The sequence below is a fragment of the Siniperca chuatsi genome, linkage group LG13 (assembly GCF_020085105.1).
Source record: "Siniperca chuatsi isolate FFG_IHB_CAS linkage group LG13, ASM2008510v1, whole genome shotgun sequence".
Lineage (NCBI taxonomy): Eukaryota > Metazoa > Chordata > Actinopteri > Centrarchiformes > Sinipercidae > Siniperca > Siniperca chuatsi.
In genome coordinates, this window is record NC_058054.1 from 525,141 (window position 1) to 550,730 (window position 25,590).

At 42.2% G+C, this 25,590-nt stretch overlaps 2 protein-coding genes and 1 pseudogene across 2 annotated transcripts; 2 read left to right on the forward strand and 1 right to left on the reverse strand.

Annotated features, from left to right (window-relative positions):
* The first annotated feature begins 5 nt into the window (after nucleotides 1–5).
* Nucleotides 6–5,707, forward strand: dnajc5b (DnaJ (Hsp40) homolog, subfamily C, member 5 beta). The gene is made up of 5 exons (XM_044219672.1): nucleotides 6–405; nucleotides 1,640–1,760; nucleotides 1,902–2,115; nucleotides 4,182–4,356; nucleotides 5,249–5,707. Exons 2-5 carry the CDS (start codon nucleotides 1,654–1,656, stop codon nucleotides 5,344–5,346), a joined length of 594 nt encoding a protein of 197 aa, XP_044075607.1. The 5' UTR covers nucleotides 6–405; nucleotides 1,640–1,653; the 3' UTR covers nucleotides 5,347–5,707.
* Nucleotides 5,708–8,633: 2,926 nt separating this feature from the next.
* LOC122886861 (E3 ubiquitin-protein ligase TRIM63-like) lies at nucleotides 8,634–20,759 on the forward strand. Its single transcript, XM_044219628.1, has 9 exons — nucleotides 8,634–8,937; nucleotides 11,049–11,221; nucleotides 12,766–12,940; nucleotides 15,580–15,675; nucleotides 17,288–17,521; nucleotides 18,444–18,466; nucleotides 18,561–18,685; nucleotides 19,440–19,723; nucleotides 20,400–20,759. Exons 1-9 carry the CDS (start codon nucleotides 8,818–8,820, stop codon nucleotides 20,481–20,483), a joined length of 1,314 nt encoding a protein of 437 aa, XP_044075563.1. The 5' UTR covers nucleotides 8,634–8,817; the 3' UTR covers nucleotides 20,484–20,759.
* Nucleotides 20,760–24,586: 3,827 nt separating this feature from the next.
* On the reverse strand, nucleotides 24,587–25,450 carry LOC122886889 (annotated as a pseudogene).
* Nucleotides 25,451–25,590: the final 140 nt, after the last annotated feature.

Genomic DNA, 25,590 nt, shown 5'->3' on the forward strand with positions numbered 1-25,590 from the left:
GCTGGAACCGACAATACTACGACTATTACTGCCATGATTATAACTGCTATACTGTGACTGTTGTGTTACTCCTACTTCTACTGACTCTACAGTATCTTTCTGCCTGTCTGTCTGTCTGTCTGCCTGTCTTGACTTACACCTCTGAACACCAACACCCATCCCTTACTCACCTGGTCATCATGGCGACCTCCCCTCCCTTTCACAATGCGTCCATCGGAGCGTCTCAGTGAAACTTGAGCAGGCGTGGTGGCTCGTGGTCACCTGAGCCGAGCGGCTGCTGAATGTTTGATAGAGTCTGTCAGAGATCCTCTCTGCCACAGTTGGACCACAAACACCTGAACAGGTAGACAGCAGGTAGACGCTTTGTCAGGACGTTCTGAGGCTTCAACAGGCTTCAACAGGCAGGTACCAACTCCCTCTGCAACACTAAGCTGCTCCTTAACACTCACATTTAGCCTTTATTTTCTTTACAGGTAGAAATATATTTTTCCAACCTGTGTGACATCATCAAGGGTATCATATATCTCATTTCTGTCCAAGGAAAAACACGTAACTCTGTAGGAACCAAAAACAGTTTTACACTCGGTGACAGTGAAAACTTTAAGTATTGTATTAAGTTTTTAAGGATTTTACTGTTGGATACAGACAAACAGACACGTGGTTTTTACAGGATGGAGACACTTGTTGCTGACGTTTCCACTAAGTGAAATATTCAAACCCTCCATGTTTTAATGTGGATGGAAATATTCTTCATGTCTGCTGTTTCCTTTCCTCAAAATTCAGATTTGTCAGATTTGTGATCTTTGTATCTTCACTAGAAGTTAAAAGTTCTGTGGGTTTGAATCGAATGGGGTCTTATGGGGAGTAACTGTGTTCAGATCAACTGGTGGTTCAGTAGTTTGGTGTAAGTTTCTTCCTCCAGTTTGGAAATTTCCATTTTAAAATTACCATAAAAGGTTCACATTCCTAACCATGCTGCTACAGTGGAAGGCAGGCAGGCAGGTAGATAGGTAGGCAAGTAGGTCTGCTGTGTAGTTTTACATTTATGTTAATACGCTGCTGCTCAGTTACATGCTGCATATTGTTATTTAGCTTTTTCACACAGTGTTTATGTCACATGTGACAACGGCTGGTTTATGACTTTCAAAGGTTCATGACGTCACTCGAGAGTATCGAGCCCCAAAGTGTTCAATGTTAAATATATAATTATGAAATAAATGATCACATTAATTAATACAAAAATATAATGAGCCAATCATTTGTTTATTGTTTAAATAAATAATTAATTATAAAATAACATATTAAATCTGTCATTATAAAAAAATGACAAAATGAAATAAATGTAATAATTTACCAGTTGTAATTATGACTTCGATGTTGATGTAAACGCTGATTTCAGGTTAGAAACTGGTAATACGGCAACTCTGATGTGACATTTTGTTAAATGCACCAACGAATCATGAAAAGTGGATTTCATGCCTCCTTATGTTATAAAATGTTGTTTTTCTTTGATTCATGCTGTCACCCGCAGTGTTGTGTTAGTCAGGTTAGTCTCTCAGTCTGTAGCTGTATCCCCCCCTGGTGGACAGAACGGACTGTTTGTTCAGTCTGAGTGTAAGCCAGGTGTCACTTGCGACAGGTGATGGTGTCAGGATGTCTGACGGGAGGCAGCGAACTTTGTCCACCTCTGGAGAGTCTCTGTATCAGGTCCTGGCTCTGGAGAAAGGCTGCAGCCATGACGACATCAAGAAGTCCTACAGGTAAGACCACCACAGCCCCGCCCACTCAAATGCACCAGGTGATCAGTCAGCTGACGCTCCAGTCGGTAGTTTGATCACATAAACTGTCAACCACATAAAGCAGCAGTGTGCGTTAACACTGAAGTGTGTGTGTGGTGTTAGGAAGCTGGCGTTGCGGTACCATCCTGATAAGAACCCGGATAACCCGGAGGCGGCAGAGAAGTTTAAGGAGCTGAACAGCGCTCACGCCGTCCTGTCCGACCTCACCAAGAGGAACATCTACGACTCATATGGGTCTCTGGGACTCTACGTGGCCCAGCAATTCGGAGAGGACAACGTCAACACATACTTCATGCTCTCCACCTGGTGGGCCAAGGTGGGCGGGGCTTACACTGTCTGTGTGAATGTGACTCTGACCAAACAGGAAACATTTAAATGATGTGTAACTGCTGATTGATCTGTTCAGGGTTTTCCTTCATCAAACCTACACAAAGTCTTCCAGTGTGCAGACACTCCTTCCTTTGTCTCTGTCATCTTTCCCAGTTTAAACAGTTTGTTGTCATAAATAAGTGTAGATCTGTATTCAGTAAAACTGTGACATCTGGACTTTTTCCTGAGACTCCGGATCTCTGTCTTATTCAGATTCAAGTTCCAGGTCTGACAGGATTTTTGCAGGTTGTTGCTGTAATGTCAGATGGGGTCAGTACGATCAGGTCAAACAGAAAGCATTTAATTGGACCATATAAGGGGCCGTTCAGATGTCGCGTCTTGTCGCACAAATTCACATGGAGACGCGTGACAACAGTGACACCGTCGCAGTGCACATTCGTTGTGACATGCCTGTTTTTTTTATGGCACAGTGCGGCGCACTGAGATGGAAAAATCTCAACTTTTGCGAATGCAGCTAGCACACCGCAGGTCTTGTGACAAGAATGAACCAATTTGCTTCACATGACTTGCTTCGCCCTCCAAGGACGTCACAACATCCGGCTGAAAGGTCAGCCAAACTGAAGTAACTGAAGATGGAAGAGCGATACTCATTCAGGCTGACTGTGATTTGGACCGTCAGTTCTTAAAGTTAGCTGGCACGCTGTGTGTGGCAGCGCTAACTATTGTTGCAGGAATCTTACGCAGGCCCTCGCATTGCTGCTGTAAGAGAGAGTTCAGTTGTGCTGTGTGTCCGCTCCAGACAGCTCACATGGAGAGAGGGGTAGAAGAGCAGAGGAAAGAACGGAGAAAAAAGAGACAGAACAATTTTTATTGACCAGGTGACATCACGGTTCGCAGGTCAGACTGACCAATAGTAGCTGGAATGCTGTTCAGTTAAAGTCCCACAAATGAATGAATTCAATGGTGGAGTGCCTGTGGTCCCAACAAGTATATAGTAAAGATTTCAGACAGCTGATATCTCTCAGAGATTCTCTCTTTTTTCTTTGTACTGTTCGTTCAGTTAGCAAACTTGTTAGCTCGTTAGTTTTGTCGCTATCAGGACGCTAAGCCCCCACAATTGTATCAGCATGATGTTCTCCTGTCTCCTAACTGTGTGTAAACCAGGTCTGTTGTGGAGCAGTTTATACTCTGACAGAGGAGCTTCAATAAAACTGGATGGTGACACACAGCTAATAGCTTTTGGACTCTCTGGCTCTCCATCCACTTAGAGGGCAGCTCTGTCAGGGTGGCTTCTTATTGGTCAACGGGGCAAATTCGTGCAACAAAGTTGAACTAGATGTGAAATATTCAATCAGATACATTTTCAGATACATTTTGCTCTGACAACTAAATCCACTGATCTGAGCTCATCGTGTTTTAAATGCTGTGACCTTCATACAGCAACATATACTCCTCTTCATCTGTTTCCATGTTTTACAGAACATTTCATATTTTTATACATTATTGTTGTCATATGTTTAACCCCCAATGCAATTTATTATAACAGACCCGTTATATCTCACGCTTTGTTCTAAATCTATAAAGCAGGAAAATAAAAACATTATTTTGGTGGACATGTCATTGATCAGGGTGTGTGGTATAAAACCAATGTGACATGATGATGACAGTCAACTGATCGATTAGTCGATTGACAGAACAATACCTGCAACTATTTTGATGATCACTTAATCATTTAAATCATCTATTAAAGAAAACTGCCGAGAAGCTTCTCAAATGTGTCAGATTTTCAGTTTTTCTCTGTTTTCTATCTCAGTAAACTGAATGTCTTTGTATTTTGGATTGTTGGTCGGACTAAACAAGACATCTGAAGATGTCACGGTGGATTCTGAGACATTTTATAGACCATGTTCAGGATGTTAGGATGCTGCAGAATAACGTAAAGACACCATCAAGGCGGCAGGTTGTCTTTGGTTTCCGGGTCTGACTTGTGGTCCTGCTCTCCTCAGTGACGGGTGGTGTACTGGATCCTGATGTATCTCGTTTGTCTCTCAGGGTCTGTTTGTGGTCTGTGGGCTCCTGACCGGATGTTACTGCTGCTGCTGTCTCTGCTGCTGCTGTAACTGTTGCTGTGGGAAACTCAAGCCGACGCCCACAGATGAGGGGGCGGAGCCAGACTATGTCTCCCCCGACGACCTGGAGGAGGAGATACGCAACGATCCAGACAAAGGTGAGGCCACAGGAAGTTCTGAGCTTTTATTTTGACAGTCACACAGTTGATTTGTTGATTCTTCTTTTAAGTCATTTTTCTTCCTCCTCATTGTTTCTTCAAGTTCAACAAACATCATTTATTGATTAAATGTTACTGTAATCTTCTGTCATTTCTGAGACAATATCGACCCAATGTACCATCATGGATTAGGTATTTAAAGTATTTTAAATGGGATTTTAATGGTTTGTAATATATGAAGGTATTTGAATGTATTATAGTTTAAGGGATTTTAAAGGAATAAAGACCTTTTAAAATTGACCAAATTGCATTAAACCATCCCTTAATTTAAAGAGCCTTCATTTTTCAATGGAGATGAAAATTCAGGAATTCAGACTTTAATGCTATATAGTAAATTTGAAGGGGTTTTTACCACTTAAAAACCCTTAAACCATGTAGATAATCCATTAGGAAAAAAACGCAATATAGTCCATTGATTTATCCAATAATTCCCCCCAAATCTGGGGTGAACCCCTGAATTTGCACCTTAATCCTAAATCCTTTTGAGGTACAGATTAAGGGGTACCTGTAAACTATCTCGAGCAATAACTGCTGTGGTGCGTGGCATTGGTTAATACCCCTCAAAATCCCCTTAATATAATCCAGTCCATTAATTTGTCTCAAATCTGGTAAACCTGTTAAATATCTGAATACTGAATAAGAAATAAATTAAAATCTCATTAATTAGTAGAGTCCAAACTTAAACCAGAATCCCTGAACCTTAATAACACTCATCCGACTGCTCAGAAACACGTGCAGCCTGTGGACGCAGGTCGTCAACAGGTTTCGGCTATAAAGGCTTTAAAGGTGTTGTTTGTTTTCTATGAATGCGTTTGTGTTTGTTTCTCTGCAGACGTTGAAACTCCGATCGTTCAGCAGCCGACGAACGCCAGCGAGAAAACTCAGCTGATCACTGACGGACACCGCAGATATGGAGACACCTACACATGAAGCTGATGGGAAACAGGAAACGCATCACTGCTTTAATGATCCTTCTGAAACAGTCATTTATCAGCTGAGACCCGAACCTGAGGGGTCGCTGCAGGTGGATCAGCTCACTGCATCAATACAAACTACAAACACATTAAATCAACAAACTGCAACAAACTGCTAGAACAAAAGTAGAAATTCAAAACTGAATTAGTGGATTTGATGTTGAAGCAACAGTCTGATATTTAGTCAAATTCTCTCCTCTCAGTTTCAGATGTTTCAGATGAATATTTCATGTTTCATTCCCGTGCGTCCAGTACAGAAATACAATAATAATGATAAGACGGTGTAGTCCCTCATTCGTCCAGGAGCGGTCCATCGTAGAAAAGGTTTCAGTCGTAGTCATCTGGACACTGTTTTCAGAATCAAGACGTTTCGGCTCCCATCCAGAAGTTATTCTCAACTGTGAAAATGGTCTGAGAACTCAGAAATTTAAGCTACTCTGTGTAGCTTAAGCCCCGCCCTCAGGAAGGAGTCTACCTGAGTTTCTGCTGTTTACCTGCCTAGTTTCATCTGAAGTAGAGAGAAGAGTTGGTTTGAAAGAGGAGTCAAAGAAGCCATTTTTGTGAAAAAAGAAAACCCCTCTTTGAACAGAAATGGTGGTCTGAGATTCAATCTGCCCAAAGTTTACCACAGTGTATTAACACCGTGGTCAAGCCAATCACATGCTAATCAGGTACTTAACAGTGATGAGGGAGGTGCAGCCAGAAAACAATAGGCCTGATTACTGATTACTGGGCCATCATGGAAACAATTAGGTCAGTTTCAGGTGAAACTAGCTAATAAACAGATACTCAGGTAGACTCCTCCCTGAGGGTGGGGCTTAAGCAACACAGAGTAGCTTAAATTTCTGAGTTCTCAGACCATTTTCACAATTGAGAATGACTTCCGGATGGGAGCCGAAACGTCTTGATTCTGAAAACAGTGTCCAGACGACTACGACTGAAAGCTTTTCTACAATAATAATGATTGAAAAGAGCCTCCAAGATCCCCCCAAAATTAGTTTTTTTTCTTGTGCAGACAAGATCTATATCCATATCTTATTTAGTAAGTTGTGCAAATATGATCCATAAAAATAACTATATTTTTAATCTTGTACGTGGAATATTAAAATTGTCATGTTTTGGTACGTCTGGGGCTCCATAGATTCCCAAAATGTCAGACTGTTTCTTTATTGATTATATAAACCAGCCTGAGTCTTTAAATTATTATATTTTATTAAACTAACGCTCTGATTGGTTGTTTGATGTTGATTCAATGAGAGGCGGAGCTTAAACTGTTCACACACTAATTATATATAAAGGTTATGATTCAATATTTTGTAAACTTAGACTATAATCATGATACCATTAATATAAATCTCCTTTGTTGTCACGTGTTGATGTAAATAATGTTTTGGTTTGGAAGTAAGTTTCCTGTTGTTCATATTTATGTGTGTATGAAGCTCGAGTGTGAACTGAAGTCAGTTTGGAAAATAAAACCTGGTTACACCTGTGATGATGTCACCTGGAGTCCTTGTCTGTTTTTGTCATGTCAGCATTAATGAGACACAGATGAAGAGTCCAGTAAACTCTGCTGTGTGCCATCCTGTCCTGCAGGGGGCGCCATTCTTACTGACAAAAGACAGCTGATGCAGTGAATTTTATAAGCTTATCAAATGTTTTAATGTACAATCTTAATCTGCAAAGTAACCAGTAACTCCAGCTTTTAAATAAATGTAATGTAATATAAAGTACAATATTTCCCTCTGAAATGTAGTGCAGTGCAAGTACAAAAGAATCTAAAATGTAAATCCTCTAAAAGGAAACTACAAATCATTCTTCATACTGACTTCAGATAAACTTCAGAACGTGTTTTTATACTGAAGGAGGACGGTGGATTTTCTCCTCCATCTCTTCTATTATTTCTGTCTAGCAATTCAACTCGGGTAGTAAAAGCATAATTATCTCATTATCAGGTCAAATAAAGATGGAGATATTTGAAAGGTTGGAGAGAGGCAAGACACAAGGACGAAGATTTTATACGACATAGTTAGATACTCACACGTCAGCAGGCTGATGTTAACTCTGCTGTCCAATTGTTTTTAACGTGAAACAACTTGATTCACATTCAGAACTCACACTCTGATTGTCGTCCATCTTGTCCACGTGTCCTAAATGTGATCCTCAGTTATCCAGTTCAGTAGGCGTCCGAGACGTGCCGTCCTGGAACTGCTCTGGCCTGAGCTCAACACTAACAGTTTTCAGGAAGTTACCATCATGTCTGTTTTCTTCAAGCTACAAACAGAAGAGTCTCTGGAGAGTCTGAACTCTCAGACAATGCATGCTGGGAAGTCTGCGGATGTTCCTTTAAAAACTCTCAGCAGTTTGTTCAGTCAACTCATCATTTCAGGTCAGAGGAACTCGTGTTTATAAGTTCTGAAAATAAAAACATTTCAAGTTGCATTAACTTTAGATTAATAAAACATATATTCGCGTTGAGTTAATGAGAGAGTGTCTCCGTTGTGACTCGTGTTCCACGGAATTAAATCCAACTTTCTTCTGATAAAGCAACAATAAACTCACAAGTGGCTGAATGAAGGTTCATCTGAAGATATTTCTCACGTCATCGGAGCCGGCTCATTACTCACAACACGTTATTACACAGTGAGGAGTTTCCATCCAAAGACAGCACATTGCTCCTAAACGTCACTAAAACCTGCCTTCAGCTCTCTCCCCCGTCGTGAGGAACAGCGATATCTGGTCCTGTTTTCCAGCACTTACAGGCAGAACAATAACAAACAACATGACGTTAGTTCACCTAGAAACATGTAGAACTGTTATTTGAATTCAGTAACATCAGAACATGTGACAACACATACAAAGATGTGTCTCTTCGTGGACGTTATGTATAAGCATCTATAATAAATCGTTTGCTTCTTAATAAGAACAACTCTTGGGTTGCCAGGTTGTGAACAATCCTCCTCCAGACCAAAACTTTCTCATATCAATGGCCTATAACGTATCAATAAAGCCTTGATCAATAAATGATTTATTATGCATTTATTACGCCATTAATTAACGCTTCTAACCCGGACAGTGTTTCACTCTGACCAGCAGGAGGTGCTGCAGCCTCCTCAGCTCCCCCCCCGCTGTGATACTGTGGACTGTCCCTTTAATAAACTCTGTCCTCCCCCCTCCCCCTCCCCCTCCCCCTCTGCCCTGTCATGCCTCCTGTTGACCTTTGACATATAAGGGCATGTCGGCACGGCAACGGCTGACGTCTGTCTGTCTAAAAACAGACTGAGTGCTGCTCACTCTGCCGTCCTCAGGCCTCCAACACTCCTCTCTGCTTCTTCTTCTTCATTTCTTTATTTTGTTTATTCTCTGGGACGCCTGCGTCCTCCCCCGTTCTGCCCGGGTGACGGCTGTCTCCCCCGGGACGCTCAGCATCATGGAGAGTCTGGAGAAGCAGCTCGTCTGTCCCATCTGCCTGGAGATGTTCACCAAGCCGGTGGTCATCCTGCCCTGCCAGCACAACCTCTGCCGCAAGTGTGCCAACGATGTCTTCCAGGTGAGGACGCAGGCAGGTGAGGACGACAGGTCCGTCCCCGCCTTAAAGAGACCGTGCACCTGAAAGCAGCTTCTTCCTCTGAACCTCAGCTGAGAGTTTTGTGGTTTAAAAGCTGCTTCAGGAAACGAGTTCAGGATGTTTTCAGGCTGTTTGAGGTTCGTTGGTGTCAGTTCCACCTGCAGCGCTCAGCTTTATTGTTCTGGTCAAAGTTCTGCTGTTATCACGTGGTGAAGCTGCGAAACACCAGCAGGGTTTAAAAATCTCCTTGATGGTGTGTTCAAGGACACTTCGACATCTGAACGAAGAACCACGTATTTGTTTATTTATTTTTTATGTTTTCTTACTGAGGGCAAATGAAAACTGGAATTTGAGTACAAAACAATGGAATATTTATTTATTTTTATTAATTATTTTAAAAGGACAGCGGCCCGATAAAACCCAGAAGTCTACTTTACAGGTCATCAACTCTACAAGTAATCGCAACATCGTGGAGACATGTTGTGTTCAGGTGCCCAGGTCTAAACCAGAGGGTCCAATATGAACAGGATCAGATGGTCTGCAGGTCTTTAGGACTCTGGCTCATCTCTGTATTCATAATAAGAGTCTTTGTTTTCAGCTGCAGCAGGTTCAGTAAAATGATTCGTTTCAGAGAGAAAAAGCGTGAACCAGCGGAGGAAGAAGTTCTCACAGCTTTTACTTAAGTAAAAGTACAAAAGCATCAAAATATACTTAAAGTATAGTTAAAGTAATACATCATCATTTATTAGTTGATTGTTGTTGAATATTAGTTATATTTTGTATTAATCTTAATCAGAAAACTACAGCTGTCGGATAGAAAATGCAAATACAAGTACCTAAACATTGCACTTGAGGAAATGTAGTCCGTTACTTTCCACTACTGATGATACACGAGATGTTTTTAACAGACACATTGTTGGATCTTTCCGTGTATTTGTGTAAATTGTTTATGTTGAATATGTTGAACACAGCAGACTTTGTGTCGACGCTTCAGATCAGAGCAGATGGACAGAAACGTTCCTGTTTACTTTTCAAAACACCACGAAGAGAAAAACACTAAAAACTTGTGATGAGACTTTCTAGTCAAACGTCTGAGACAGTAAAGAAAAGCTAACTTTGGCTAAAAGTAAACTAATTTATCATAAAGTTATTTTTATGTTTATCATTCTTTCAACTCCATTTTTGAAAATTAATGAATAAATGTTCCGTGTGTGTGTGTGACCGGTATGTGTGTGTGACAGGTATGTGTGTGTGTGTGACAGGTGTGTGTGTGCTTGTGTGACAGGTGTGTGTGTGTGACAGGTGTGTGTGTGACAGGCGTGTGTGTGACAGGTGTGTGTGTGACAGGTATGTGTGTGTGACAGGTATGTGTGTGTGACAGGTGTGTGTGGGTGACAGGTGTGTGTGTGACAGGTGTGTGTGTGACAGGCGTGTGTGTGACAGGTGTGTGTGTGACAGGTATGTGTGTGTGACCCGTATGTGTGTGTGACAGGCGTGTGTGTGACAGGTGTGTGTGTGTGTGTGCGTGACAGGTGTGTGTGTGTGTGTGTGACAGGTGTGTGTGTGACAGGTATATGTGTGTGTGACAGGTGTGTGTGTGACAGGTATGTGTGTGTGACAGGTATGTGTGTGTGACAGGCGTGTGTGTGACAGGTATGTGTGTGTGACAGGTATGTGTGTGTGACAGGTATGTGTGTATGTGACAGGTGTGTGTGTGACAGGCGTGTGTGTGTGACAGGTATGTGTGTGACAGGTGTGTGTGTGACAGGTGTGTGTGTGACAGGTATGTGTGTGTGACAGGTATGTGTGTGTGTGACAGGTGTGTGTGTGTGACAGGTATGTGTGTGTGACAGGTATGTGTGTGTGACAGGTATGTGTGTGTGTGTGACAGGTATGTGTGTGTGACAGGTGTGTGTGTGACAGGTGTGTGTGTGAGACTCTTTGTGTGATTCAGACTTTATATAAACTGAAGTCATGAATGTTTAAGAGAATTTGACTTATTTCATTTTGATTCTCTTAAGTTAATCAATTATTTTCAGTCTGTGTTCCTGTTAAAAACCCCTCTACCTGTGTGATGCCCCGCCCCCCTGCAGGCATCCAATCCCTACCTATCGACAAGGAGCAGCTCCACGCTGACGTCTGGCGGTCGTTTCCGCTGCCCATCCTGCAGACACGAGGTGGTTCTGGATCGACACGGAGTGTACGGACTGCAGAGGAACCTGCTGGTGGAGAACATCATCGACATGTACAAACAGGGAAACAGCAGGTAACACACACACACCTGTACACACCTGTATACACCTTTAAACACATGTACACACCTTTACAGACACCTGTATGCACACACTAAAACAGCAGTTTTCTCGTTAAAGGGACAGGTTTTTATTTTGATAGTTGTTGTTTACAGTTCTGATGACATCACAGCTTAGTTGCACAGGTGGATAATGTGACATCACAACAGGAGCCATCAGAAATCCAGTTTAACAGAGTTGATCTGAACTGATCTGAGATCTGTTCATTGAGTCTGATCAGCATATAACATATATTACTGGATTATAATTATTGATGCGTTAATCTGTTCATCTCTTTAATGCTGCAGCTGCTGAAGGTGGAGCTCATGTTAATCACTTTATATCCTGCTGGGCAGCTTCATCTATAAATAATACTTTTAATTTATTAGTTGATTATATTTTGTAATAATAATCTGAATCTGCAAAGTAACTAAAGTTATCAAATGAACGTAATGCAGTAGAAGTAAAAAGTAGCAGAAAATGGAAATACTCAAGTAAAGTACAAGTACCTCAAAATTGTGATATAAACATGTCTTCAGTTTTCACACACAGCTGGGTTTCAGATTTATTATCTTATCTTCTAGGACATGTTAGCTTAAAATTAGCCTCTAGGTTCTGTTAGCTTAGAGTTTCCCCCTGCTCCCAGTCTTTGTGCTAAGCTAGGCTAACATGTACTGAACACACAGAGATGAAACTGTTTGACTGCAGGTCAACAGGATGTTTACAGTGGCCAGGACTCTGGTGGTGACAGGTGTGTGTTAGCTGTTAGCTGTTAGCTGTGACACTCAGACTGGCTGGCTCTATTTTTAAATGTAGGTCAGTGAGACAGCAGCTCGACTATTTCAGCAACGTGCCTCCTGTGGACGGCTGATAAACACGTTCGGGACAAACGGTGCTGAAACACTCCAGCTGTCGGGTTAGAGTGGTGGAGATATACTGTCCTATCTTGTACACAATATTTATTACATTATATATATTCATGGTATACGATATGTAGTTTTATTATATTCTTATCTATCTTTTTAACATCTGGAAAATGAAACTGAAATGAAAAATAAAAAATTTGCCTTCTAGACAAACTGAATCATTTACAGTATTTTCTTTTTCTGTTCAGTGAACACTGTCCTTGTCAAATTAACTAATAAAGTTGTCTGATATTTCAATCAAAGTAGACGTAGTAAATTTGAAACATATCTCTATATATAGAATTGAATTTATGCATAATAATTATAATCAGTCATAACACAACAATAATTCAAATATTATACTAACAAAAAACTACAAATATAATATTTATGTGATATAAAAATACTTATATATACTTACATACACAAACACAATAGAAATAAATAATTGTAAATATAAATTATATATATGTGTCTATGTATATCTCAACTGCCTGTCTGTCTCTCTGCCTGTCTGTCTCTCTCTCTGCCTGCCTGTCTGTCTCCCTGCCTGTCTGTCTCTCTGTCTGTCTCTCTGCCTGTCTGTCTCCCTGCCTGTCTGTCTCTCTGAGCAGTAGACCGGAACCTGAGCAGAAGCAGGATCAGCCGATGTGTGAGGATCATGAAGAAGAGAAGATCAACATCTACTGTGTCACCTGCAGCATTCCCACCTGTTCTCTCTGTAAAGTCTTTGGAGCTCATAAAGACTGTGAAGTCGCTCCGCTGGACAACGTCTTCCACACACAGAAGGTGACGCTGTCTCACACCGCATCATCACAGACAGGTTTACACCACAGACAGGTTTACACCACATCACCACAGACAGGTTTACACCACAGACAGGTTTACACCACAGACAGGTTTATACCACATCACCACAGACAGGTTTACACCACAGACAGGGTTACACCACAGACAGGTTTATACCACATCACCACAGACAGGTTTACACCACAGACAGGTTTATACCACATCACCACAGACAGGTTTATACACACCACAGACAGGTTTACACAGACAGGTTTATACCACATCACCACAGACAGGTTTACACCACAGACAGGTTTACACCACAGACAGGTTTATACCACATCACCACAGACAGGTTTACACCACAGACAGGTTTATACCACAGACAGGTTTACACCACAGATAGGTTTATACCACAGACAGGTTTATACCACATCACCACAGACAGGTTTACACCACAGACAGGTTTATACCACAGACAGGTTTACACCACAGACAGGTTTATACCACATCATCACAGACAGGTTTACACCACAGACAGGTTTATACCACATCACCACAGACAGGTTTACACCACAGACAGGTTTATACCACAGACAGGTTTACACCACAGACAGGTTTATACCACATCATCACAGACAGGTTTACACCACAGACAGGTTTACACCACAGACAGGTTTATACCACATCACCACAGACAGGTTTACACCACAGACAGGTTTACACCACAGACAGGTTTATATCACAGACAGGTTTATACTACATCACCACAGACAGGTTTATACCACAGACAGGTTTACACCACAGACAGGTTTATACCACATCACCACAGACAGGTTTACACCACAGACAGGTTTACACCACAGACAGGTTTATACCACATCACCACAGACAGGTTTACACCACAGACAGGTTTATACCACATCACCACAGACAGGTTTACACAACAGACAGGTTTATACCACATCACCACAGACAGGTTTACACCACAGACAGGTTTACACCACAGACAGGTTTATACCACATCACCACAGACAGGTTTACACCACAGACAGGTTTATACCACAGACAGGTTTACACCACAGACAGGTTTATACCACATCACCACAGACAGGTTTACACCACAGACAGGTTTATGCCACATCACCACAGACAGGTTTATATCACAGACAGGTTTATATCACAGACAGGTTTATACCACATCACCACAGACAGGTTTACACCACAGACAGGTTTATACCACATCACCACAGACAGGTTTACACCACAGACAGGTTTATACCACATCACCACAGACAGGTTTACACCACAGACAGGTTTATACCACAGACAGGTTTACACCACAGACAGGTTTATACCACATCACCACAGACAGGTTTACACCACAGACAGGTTTACATCACAGACAGGTTTACACCACAGACAGGTTTATACCACAGACAGGTTTATACCACAGACAGGTTTACACCACAGACAGGTAGTATTTTTACTGAAATAAAAGATCTCAGTACTTTTTCCACCTCTGGGTGTGTGAGTAGTTAGTGAGTTAATGAGTAGTTAGTGAGTTAATGAGTAGTTAGTGAGTTAGTGAGTAGTTAATGAGTTAATGAGTAGTTAGTGAGTTAATGAGTAGTTAGTGAGTTGGTGAGTAGTTAGTGAGTAGTTAATGAGTTAATGAGTAGTTAGTAAGTTGTTGAGTGGTTAGTGAGTTAATGAGTAGTTAGTAAGTTGTTAAGTAGTTAGTGAGTTAATGAGTAGTTAGTGAGTTAATGAGTAGTTAGTAAGTTGTTGAGTAGTTAGTGAGTTAATGAGTAGTTAGTGAGTTAATGAGTAGTTAGTGAGTTGGTGAGTAGTTATTGAGTAGTTAATGAGTTAATGAGTAGTTAGTAAGTTGTTGAGTAGTTAGTGAGTTAATGAGTAGTTAGTGAGTTAGTGAGTAGTTAATGAGTTAATGAGTAGTTAGTGAGTTAATGAGTAGTTAGTGAGTTGGTGAGTAGTTAGTGAGTAGTTAATGAGTTAATGAGTAGTTAGTAAGTTGTTGAGTGGTTAGTGAGTTAATGAGTAGTTAGTGAGTTAATGAGTAGTTAGTGAGTTGGTGAGTAGTTAGTGAGTAGTTAATGAGTTAATGAGTAGTTAGTAAGTTGTTGAGTAGTTAGTAAGTTGTTGAGTAGTTAGTAAGCTGTTGAGTAGTTAGTGAGTTAATGAGTAGTTAGTGAGTTTCTTGTCTTCACTGTCAAACATCTCCACCAGCATCAGAAACACAAGCAGCCCAAACTGACCAATCCCAGCTCTTGTTGTGTCCATGTGGTGTCTCTGTAGGAGGAGCACGTTACAGCGGAAACTCTTAACAACCAACTGTAAATTTAGATGCTACATGTACATTAAACTAAGTTAACCATATTGCAGTCAGGTAGCAGGCTCTCAAGTTAAAGGATAATCGGACTCAGTGAGGCTGTCTGACCACTAGAGGGAGCACTGACACCAACCAATCAGCTTCTCTGAAAGACAGAAACATGAGGAGTTCTCTCCACCAATGAGTGTCCAAGAATCTACATGAACTCTCTAAATGTTTTAGTGTTGTGTATAAAGCATTTGAAATGTGTGTGTGTGTGTGTGTGTGTGTGTGTGTGTGTGTGTAGGCGGAGTTGAACGACTGTATCTCCATGTTAGTTGGGAACAATGAGAGGATTCAGGCCATCATCAGTCAGCTGGAGGAAACCTGCAGAGCCGTCGACGTGAGTTCATCAAACATCAACACTTTATAACTTTACTTACTCAACTATATTCAGAGCGACTATGATCAATATTTTTAACACGAAGTGACGGCGTGTCGCGTCTCTGCTGCCGAACCTGCAGCTGAACCTGCAGCTCCGCTTGCCTTTATAAAGACTTTCAGCTCGCTGTTCGTCTGCTGCTCTGGTTCGCTCTCAGCTCTCAGAGCGTCGCTTCCACAGAAGAAGAAGCTGTAAAAAGCCTCTGAACGCTTCCTGCTCGGCAGCAAACAGCAGCCAGACGCAGTCAGAGAGCAGCTGCTGAACATAGCGGAGCATCTAGCTGCTAAAGAGCCAGATGTTTCCCTCAGCAGCTGCTGAACATAGCGGAGCATCTAGCTGCTAAAGAGCCAGATGTTTCCCTCAGCAGCTGCTGGAGACCAAACACAGAGCTGACAGAGAGAAGACCGGACTGACGTCCATCAGGAGACACAGACACGCCTCCTGACGGAGCGTCATGTGACTCTGACACGCCTCCTGATGAAGCGTCATGTTGCTCTGACACGCCTCCTGACGAAGCGTCATGTGACTCTGACACGCCTCCTGATGAAGCGTCATGTGACTCTGACACGCCTCCTGATGAAGCGTCAAGTGACTCTGACACGCCTCCTGACGAAGCGTCACGTGACTCTGACACGCCTCCTGATGAAGCGTCAAGTGACTCTGACACGCCTCCTGACGAAGCGTCATGTGACTCTGACACGCCTCCTGAGGAAGCGTCATGTGACTCTGACACGCCTCTTGGCGAAGCGTCACGTCGCTCTGACACGGCTCCTGATGAAGCGTCATGTGACTCTGACACGCCTCCTGATGAAGCGTCATGTGACTCTGACACGCCTCCTGACGAAGAGTCACGTCGCTCTGACACGGCTCCTGACGAAGCGTCATGTGACTCTGACACGCCTCCTGATGAAGCGTCACGTGACTCTGACACGCCTCCTGATGAAGCGTCAAGTGACTCTGACAGCCTCCTGACGGCGTCCACGTGACTCTGACACGCCTCCTGATGAAGCGTCAAGTGACTCTGACACGCCTCCTGACGAAGCGTCACGTGACTCTGACACGCCTCCTGATGAAGCGTCAAGTGACTCTGACACGCCTCCTGACGAAGCATCATGTGACTCTGACACGCCTCTTGATGAAGCGTCACGTGACTCTGTAGCTGCTGGAGGCGGAGATAAGCAGCTGTTTGATCACAAAACATTCCTGCTGCCATTTTTTGTCTATTTTTAGTGCGACTGGTATAATTTTGTCTGTTTTATGTAAGAACTTTTTTACTTTTTCAATGAAATGAGGAACATCTTTACATGTGTGATGGCTGTTCATTCATCACACTTTACTGTCTTTGTACTTGTTTTATGTCTTTTTTAAATCGTATTTGTTCTTATTGTGTAAACACTGAAGACGCGTTTGTTCCCCTGTATACTGAATATTGTATATGGAAAGAATGAACATAAATTCTACCTTGTATATTTGAAACCTAACTTAATAGTTGATGATATAACATTACAGCAGGTTTAACTTCCACCTGCTGCACACCTGGTTTACCTGAGGTTTAGGTAATGTGTGTCTTCAGGAGAACGGCCGCAGACAGAAGTCGAAGGTGTGCGAGACGTTCGATCACCTGTTCGCTCTGCTGGAGGAGAGGAAAGGTGAGATGACTCTGAGGATCAACTCTGAGCAGGAGGAGAAACTCGACTACATCAGAGGTCTGAAGAGGAAGCACACCGAACACCTGGAGAATTCTGCCAAGCTGCTGGAGACCGCCATCCAGACCCTGGACGAGTCCGAGATGGCCGTGTTCCTGCAGGTGAAATAATGAAACCCCCCTAATAATTTCCCCACAGTCCCGTACAGAGTCAGCTTGATTAACTAGTCTGGGACAAAGTTATCTTGAATTGCAGTGCACTCTTATTTTGAAATAAAGGCAACAAGAGTAGAGAGTCGCAACCATAATCAGCCCTTATGTGATTGGCTGAGAGCTGTCATTGGCTGACACGTCACCATGGTTACAGACAGCACATGTTTAAATCCTATGCAGCTACACAGGAGTTAGCCTTTAACTATCTGAGCTACTCTGATTGAGAGACGTGTAGGGAGGGGGGTCTGTGAGCCAATCAGAAGACAGTAGGATCCCCATATGTGAGGGGAGGTCGAAAAAGTCTAAAATCAAACAGGCAACTATCACTCAATATAGTGGATGCTAAAGTGCTAGCGTGCTAATGTGCTAGCATGGAGCTACAATCACTCTATATAATGTTTGCTAATGTGTTAGCTTTGAACTGCTATTATTGAGTGCTGAGTTTAAGGTGTTAGCATGGAGCATCAGTCAGTATGGCATAAGGTTAAGTGTTAGCATGGAGGATCAGTCAGTATGGCATAAGGTTAAGTGTTAGCATGGAGGTACTCTCATTCAACATAGTGTATGCTAAAGTACTAGTGTGCTAATGTATTAGCATGGATACAGTCACTCAATGTAGTGTAAGTGTCAGCATGAAGCTACTTTCTTTGGATGTAGTGTATGGTGAAAGTGTTAGCATAGAGGCAGCAATTATTGTGTTACCATGGTGCTACAATCACTCTATATAATGTTTGCTAATGTGTTAGCTTTGAACTACTATCACTGAGTACAGTCAGTCAGTAGGGTTTGAGATCAAGTGTTGAAGTCATAGTCACGTATGAAGGAAAATAACTTATTATGTCAGCTGTAACTCTCATCTCTCCTCCCACAGACCACCAAACCTCTGCTACAGAAGTAAGTATCTGTCTTTAATAACTTGTTATTTTATAGTAATCTCTCCGCAGCGTTAACAGGAAGTGTTATTAAAGTGTTGATGTTTCAATGTCAGGATCGTGGAGGGCACAGACACATCTCACCTGGATAAAGTCCAACATGGCTACGAGAAAATGGAGCACTTCACGGCTGACTTTGATCGTCAGAGGAGAGCGCTGATGAACGTCGACTTCATCAAACGTAAGGGAGTCTTCATCTGACCGTCCAATCAGAGACAAGACATCTAAATCATACAAATAAACTCAGGAGATCATTGGCTGTGTCAATACATGCTGAGATGTTAGCAGACAAGATACTTGTGTGCTAAGTGTTAGCATGGAGGCTATTATCAGTCAGTGTCTTATATAATATACAGTAGTTAATAGAAGCTACTACAGTATATCATACTATGACTACTATAAGTGGGTGGCGTGTATGCTAAGTTTTAGTGCTAATGTGTTAGCATGGGGCTACTGTCATTCAATATAATGTTTGTTAACATTTTAGCTGTGAGCTACTATTATCGACCTATAGTGCATGCTAAAGTATTAGCTTTTAGCTACTGTCATAGAAATTAATGTTTGTTGGCTGTTAACACATTAGCATGGAGCATGCTAGTATGTTAGCATGGAATATGCTATTGTGCTAGCATGCTAATTTGTTAGCATGTATGTTAATTTATAAGAATGCTAACAGATGGAGCTACTTAGAGGTACTATTTTTCACATGGAGCTACTATCAGTCAGCATAGTTTATGCTTTATGTTAGACTGCTAATGTGTTAGCATAGAGCTAATGTAGTAGCATGGAGCTATTATGATTCAGTATGGTGTACACTAAAGTTTTAGCATTGAACTACTGTCGTTAAGCGTACTGTATGCTAATATGTTAGCACTGAACATGTTAATGTGTTAGCATAGATCTACTTTCACATTAACACTGTGATGTCTCTTCAGTTGATGAAGACGATGAAGATGATGAAGATGAAGCAGTGGAGGTGAGAGGGACGGCAGCAGGAAGTCGAGTTGAGCCGCAGCAGCATGCTGTAGGTCTCTCAGCCAATCAGCAGCCTCCTCTGTCTCCTGGTCAGCCTGCAGGTGTTCAGCTCTCAGCTCTGCCCGCTCAGAGACCCTCAGAGGCTCCGCCCACCACCGCGTCCCCGACCAAAGCCTATGCCCCCTCACTAACAAGCCAGGCCCCGCCCCCTCTGCCCCCGCCCGCCGCCAACCCAACCTCGCAGGTATGACATCACATGCTGGATTCAGGTGCTGCCGGGAAATCTTAGCGTCCTCAGTGTTGTTACACTGTTCTGGCATGACTACCCATGATGCTCAGGGGTTCAGGTTTAGGCTTCTTTCACGCCTCATGTGAAAACTTCGTTAGCTCTTTGTTCCTAATTGTTTCCAAGAAGGACAATCTTATCAGCTGCTACCGAGACAGCGTTCACTCGATTATCCAGGCGAAGGTACAGAAACATTTTAGCAACACGGAGTATCAGATCTCTGTTTACAAACACTTAGTGTACGTTCATCTTTTATATCAGACTATTAAAAGCCTGATGAGCAGTTCCACCATAAGTTATTCTCTAGATGATGATTTATATATGAACTATATTAACACACACACACACACACACACCTTTGAAAATACGTTTAAGCTTCTTCATGAATTCATGAATGTGACATTAAAGTGCTCCTCCACTCATTAATGGGTTTCTTTTTTATTTGTTCACATTTCATTAATTAATTGAATAATATTGAAATTATTTATTGTGAAATGTGTTAAGTGACATAATTGTTTCACATATTCTCCCCCCCCTCCTCCTACTCTTCACCCCCTCCCCCCCCCTCCCCTCCTCCTCCTCCTCCTCCTCCTCCTCCTCCTCTCCTCCTCTTCCTCCTCCCCCCCCCCCGCAGGTTCAGTCTGATCAGCAGAACGAGTCGGAGGACAAAGACGGACCCAAACACGTCTTCTCCTTCAGCTGGCTCAACCAGAAGTGAAACCAGCGACACCAGTCCAGGATCAGTCAGACCCAGACGTGTTCTTGGCCAGACTTCAGTTAATTTTTACATGATTTTAATGTCAATAACTGCAGAAACATACAGTCTGTTAGTCTTTATTAATGGACATGAATGGAGGGAATTTCAAAATGACCTTTTCCTTTTAATGTGACATATTCTTCCACCAGTCCAATATTCTCACAAAAACACAGTTTGTTTCTCAAATTAAAATATATTCTGTTAAAATGTCAAATAAATTATTGTTTTATTATGAAACTGGTTTTCTTCTTTAAAGCGAAGCTCGAGCCAGAACTGTGTTGTGTTTCTCTCAGGTGAAGAGAAGGTGACACCAGACTCCATTAAGAAATCTTCCAGTTTTACACTCCTTTGATCAACATTCGGTTAAATCACAGTGTAGCGTTCAGCTGAAGACGTTTTCTGAATCAGTGGAGTTTCTTTAATGATCCGGCACACATGTAACACACTGCGCATCATTTCCTTTATACTGTGCAACAGTTTTATCGTGGCCTCCAAGTTTAAAACACTCACTGTATATATTTCACTTAAAACGGTCAAATATGTACGAGACAAGTTTGTAAGTTAGTTTGGTTTCAGTTGGTAGATGGACTGCATGTATATATATATATATATATGTATATATATATATATATATATACATATATATTTTTACTTTTACTTTTTTTTTATCAAACAATCCGTTATCTATACCCATTTATAGTGTCCCATCTTTTAATTATGGTTAAATAAATCTAATATTATTTAGTCTATATAATGAAATGTGAACAAATAAATAAATAAATCATCTTTTTAATTGGTTTTATCAATTATTAATTTAGTTTATTTTTTATTAAATGACATTTAATTGTGTTCAATTTATTTACATGAAATAATAAAGAAGACTGGGAACCACACTCCGAACCACGTGGTCCGTGCCGGACTGGAACCCGGAACCCTCCGGATCCCAACCCAGGTCCCTACAGAGCGAGCTACTGCCTCCCCGCACACCTGTGTGTCTGTCTGTGAACACACCTGTGTGTGCAGGTGTGTGGTGGGCGGAGTCAGACCCTCAGGTGGACTCAGGTCACCTGGACTGACTGACTTCAGCTCCTCCTTCAGTTAAAGTTGAAGCTCCAGCTCGTGTAGAAAAGTTATAAAAGTGAAACTTGTTGACGGATTCGAACCTTCGACCTCTGAGTTTGCTCCTCAGCGCCTGAAGCTGCCGAGCCGTCCGAGCGAGCGGGTGGCGTGCGAGACTCTACGTGAACACGCTGGGAACAAGTCTTCTCTCTTTAACTCGTCACCTCTAGATAAATCAGTCAAATCAGTGAAACTTTATCGGTAGTGTTGGAGTGTGAACATGAACATGAGCGATGAAGGTCAGGTTTCCTCCTTCGGCCTCTTCTTCTTCTTGTGTCTCTGCTGTCCTCCGGCTGAAGATGGTCCAGCGGTGAACGTCGCAGACCGGAAACGAGGAGCCGTGGGTTCGAGCCCCAACGTGTTGAGGTACGAGTGTGTGTGTGTGTCTGTGTGTGTCTGTGCAAATAAAAACTAAAACTCTAAAAACAACAAAAAACTCCTCAAAAAACTCCAAAACAAAAAGCTTCAAAATAAAAAACTTCGCGTCTGAAGTAACTCTGCGCTCGTTTCCGAGTTCACGTCGCCGTCTGATCGTCACTGAACTGAACTTCGAGGGATCGCAGCATCACTTCCAGGTAAGTCAAGCTAGCCGAGCATGCTAAGTTAGCAAGCCAGTTAGCTTTTGTTGCTAACTAGCGCTAGCATGTTAGGTTAGCATTGTTCTTTTACATGTTCCCCTGTGAGACATCTGGACACATGTGAAGAGACGTTTACATGCAGCCAGTAAGTCAAACTAATGGAGATTAAACTTTAACTCAACTATACACACAGACTTTCCCCTTAAATCCACAGAATATCATCAAAACATTTCAGAGTGTCACCAGACTTTATATAATATATATAATAAATATAAATGTTCTGAATACAGAACCAACTAAACCTCGTGAGAATAAATATCTTCTAAATGAAGTCAGAATCTTCTGTCTGTCCATGTGACGATAAACTGCGGGACACTTTCACTTCACTGTGTCTTCACAGTAATTAGACTTTCAGCAGAGCGATGGGCGTGACTGCTTCTGCCCTGGGTTTTGCCTCTCAGGCTACATGGAGTCCACACTAAACTAGAGAAGCAGCATTCAGAGTTTATGCTCCACAGATCTGACTGATGACTGCAGGTCTGCTCCGAATCAGGGATTAAAACTTCTCAGTTTGCATTTTATTAAGTCCACTTCACTATGCATTCATATCTTCCACTGTACTTTTATTCTATTGTTTGATTTGTCTCATCTTCCATCTTATTTAGTTTCTCTTTCTAAAATCCTATTCATGTGAGTGTTTTTAGATACTCTCGAAACGCCTTTCTGTCTCATGCGAAGCCCCTTGTTGTTGAAAGGTGCTGTGCTTCCTGAGCGGAAGACCTGCAGGCACAACTCAGGGCTGAGAAAACACTTTAAGCTCCTCTGCACGTCGTTCCCTTAAAGGAAATAATTTAATGTCTGTTGTTATTTATAGTCAGAATTCTCTTAAAGAAAAGCTGGACACAACTCTTTGTAATGAAGCAAATACAGTATTTATCAGAAAGTTTCAGATCTCTGTTTACAAACACTTAGTGTACATTTATCTTTTATATCAGACTATTAAAAGCCTGATGAGCAGTTCCACTATAAGTTTTTCTCTAGACTGATGATTTACATATGAAATATATAAACGCAGCATTCACACACACACACACACACACACACACTGGTGTTTTTCTTTATTTCTATCATCATCAACAGATCTCATGTTCAGACTCAAACCAACATGTCGGTCCGTCTCTCAGCACCGTCTGACTTCCTGTCTGCGGCGCTCAGCTGCGAGCCCATTGGCTCCTGCTGAAGATCTTTAAAAACACAGATCTGTAGTTTCCTGTTTAAAAAGGCTCAGTAGTTTCCTCAAACAGCTGCTCGCTGTAGTTTCTATCAGACCAACAGGAGGAAACAGAGCATCTGTTGGGGACTATTTCCAGCGGCGGATTTATCCACGTGTGGTGCTGTAGTGAGTGTTTGGGGCAGCAGGACGGTGTGTGTGGGGCGGAGTCAGAATAATAATAATAATAAACTGGTTTGAGTCAGTCAATAATTTGGGTTCGAAGCAGCAGCAGAAGCGACTTTGAAAAGTTTTATTGGAAATATAACGAGATGCTCACACCAACAGATTTATTACCAAGAAAAGATTCAGATATTAGACTGATTCATCTGTCAGCCGCAACAAAACATCCAGAACAACATCGAATCATATGACTCAACAAATCTTGATTTACTGTGAACAGGTTCAACTGGCAGAGACAATAAACTGTAAAATGTGTGAAAATAAGAGAAATTCACTTTTATTTCAATATTTTACTTATAGAAAAAACAGAACGCTGTGCAAAGAAATACTGAACTTGTCATGGTTTTGGGTTTGTGTTCAGAGATTTCCTGTTTTATTTTGTAATGTGTTCAGCCTCACGTGTCTTTACTTCCTGTCTTTGTTTGCCGCCCTAATTAGTTTCACCTGTGTCTAGTTATCCTTCCCTCACCTGTGTGTAAGTCTGTGTGCTTCCTTTGTTCTGCGTCAGATAGTCCTTGTTTCCACGTCGAGCGTCTTGATCTTCGTTGCCTGTGTTTTTGGATTATTGGGATTTTACCTGTTATGGGCCGTTACCTGCTCTCTATCAGCTGCCTGCCAGAATCTGTGTGAGCATCATCAAATGATTTATATCGCACCTACTCCGCCCGATCATCTGCGTTTGGGTCCGACACCCGCCGACTTGGTTCCCGGGCGTGACATTAACTACAACGGAAATTAATACAAAGATAAATAATTCAATGCATAATTTAATTTTAAAATTATGGTAATTCAGTAAATCAAAAAACTTTATTTCTACATTTCTACAGACCGAAATGTAAAAATAAATTTGACATTTATTTATTATTTTTGTTAAACATGTATTTATTTATTTATTTATTCATTTGTTAATTTCAGCATTTATTCAGGTGTTTATTACTTTTGATGAATAATCGAATTGATGAATAAACAACATTTCATCTTCCAGATTAAATATTAGTCAGTGTCTACTGAACGCACTGAAAGCAGTTAAGTGTAGGGCTTTACATGAGCAGTTTAAATGTAAAGTGTCAGTTTTCAGTGTGAAAAGTGAAAGCAGCTGAAGTGTCAGTAAATGTCTAAGCACTGAAAGCAGTTGAAATTTTAGCCCCCAGATTAAAACCCTGTTGGCAGTTGAAGCGTCAGTTCGTATGTCGACACTGAAAGTAATTGAAGTGTCAGTTGAAAAGTCAGAGATGAAAGCAGATGAAGTGTCAGCTGAAGCGGCAGAAGAGGAAGCGAGAAGTTTGTGGATCATTTTCCGAAGGTGTCCATCATCTTGCGGTTGCTGTCGGCCTGCTGGGCGATCTGCTCGGCTCGGGCCATCTCCAGGACTTCCCTGAGCAGGTGGAAAGTCAGATCCAGAGAGATGGGAGGCTCGTCGGACCTCTTCCCCTTCTCCCCGGCCTCCTCCTCCTCCTCCTCCTCCTCCTCCACCTCCTGCTGCTGCTGCTGCTCCGCCCGGGCCTGCAGGAGGCGCTGTGTGAGCTGCAGCAGAGCCCGGTTCACCGCTAAAGACGACGAAGAGGAAGATGAGGAGAGGAGGTCTGGAGCAGCAGCAGCAGAGGGGGATCCTCCACCTCCACCCAGCCGGAGGGAGAACTCCTCCCCCAGGCGGAGGAGCAGCGGTCGGGGGAGGAGCAGGCGGCGGCCGGTGGGAGCGTCGACGGGTCGGCAGTCAGCAGAGCGGGGAGGAAGGCACCGATCAGAGCCACGACCCACAACAACACATTCAGCTTCATCTCCACTCACAGCTACAGTCTGAAGGAAAACACACAAACAAGATGCCTGAAAGGACAGTCTGAGGGATTATTAATCCCAGAGCTTCATCTTTGTTAAAATAACGAGTTGATCAGATGTTATAACCAGTTCAGCTGTAGAG

What these genes read in the sequence shown, in the direction of transcription:
- dnajc5b (XM_044219672.1), top strand. Translation starts at nt 1,654, where the DNA reads ATGTCTGACGGGAGGCAGCGAACTTTGTCCACCTCTGGAGAGTCTCTG. An exon ending in GACATCAAGAAGTCCTACAG is followed by an intron (nt 1,761 to 1,901) that starts GTAAGACCACCA and finishes GTGTGGTGTTAG; the next exon opens with GAAGCTGGCGTTGCGGTACC. An exon ending in ACGCAACGATCCAGACAAAG is followed by an intron (nt 4,357 to 5,248) that starts GTGAGGCCACAG and finishes GTTTCTCTGCAG; the next exon opens with ACGTTGAAACTCCGATCGTT.
- LOC122886861 (XM_044219628.1), top strand. Translation starts at nt 8,818, where the DNA reads ATGGAGAGTCTGGAGAAGCAGCTCGTCTGTCCCATCTGCCTGGAGATG. An exon ending in GTGCCAACGATGTCTTCCAG is followed by an intron (nt 8,938 to 11,048) that starts GTGAGGACGCAG and finishes GCCCCCCTGCAG; the next exon opens with GCATCCAATCCCTACCTATC. An exon ending in ACGTCTTCCACACACAGAAG is followed by an intron (nt 12,941 to 15,579) that starts GTGACGCTGTCT and finishes GTGTGTGTGTAG; the next exon opens with GCGGAGTTGAACGACTGTAT.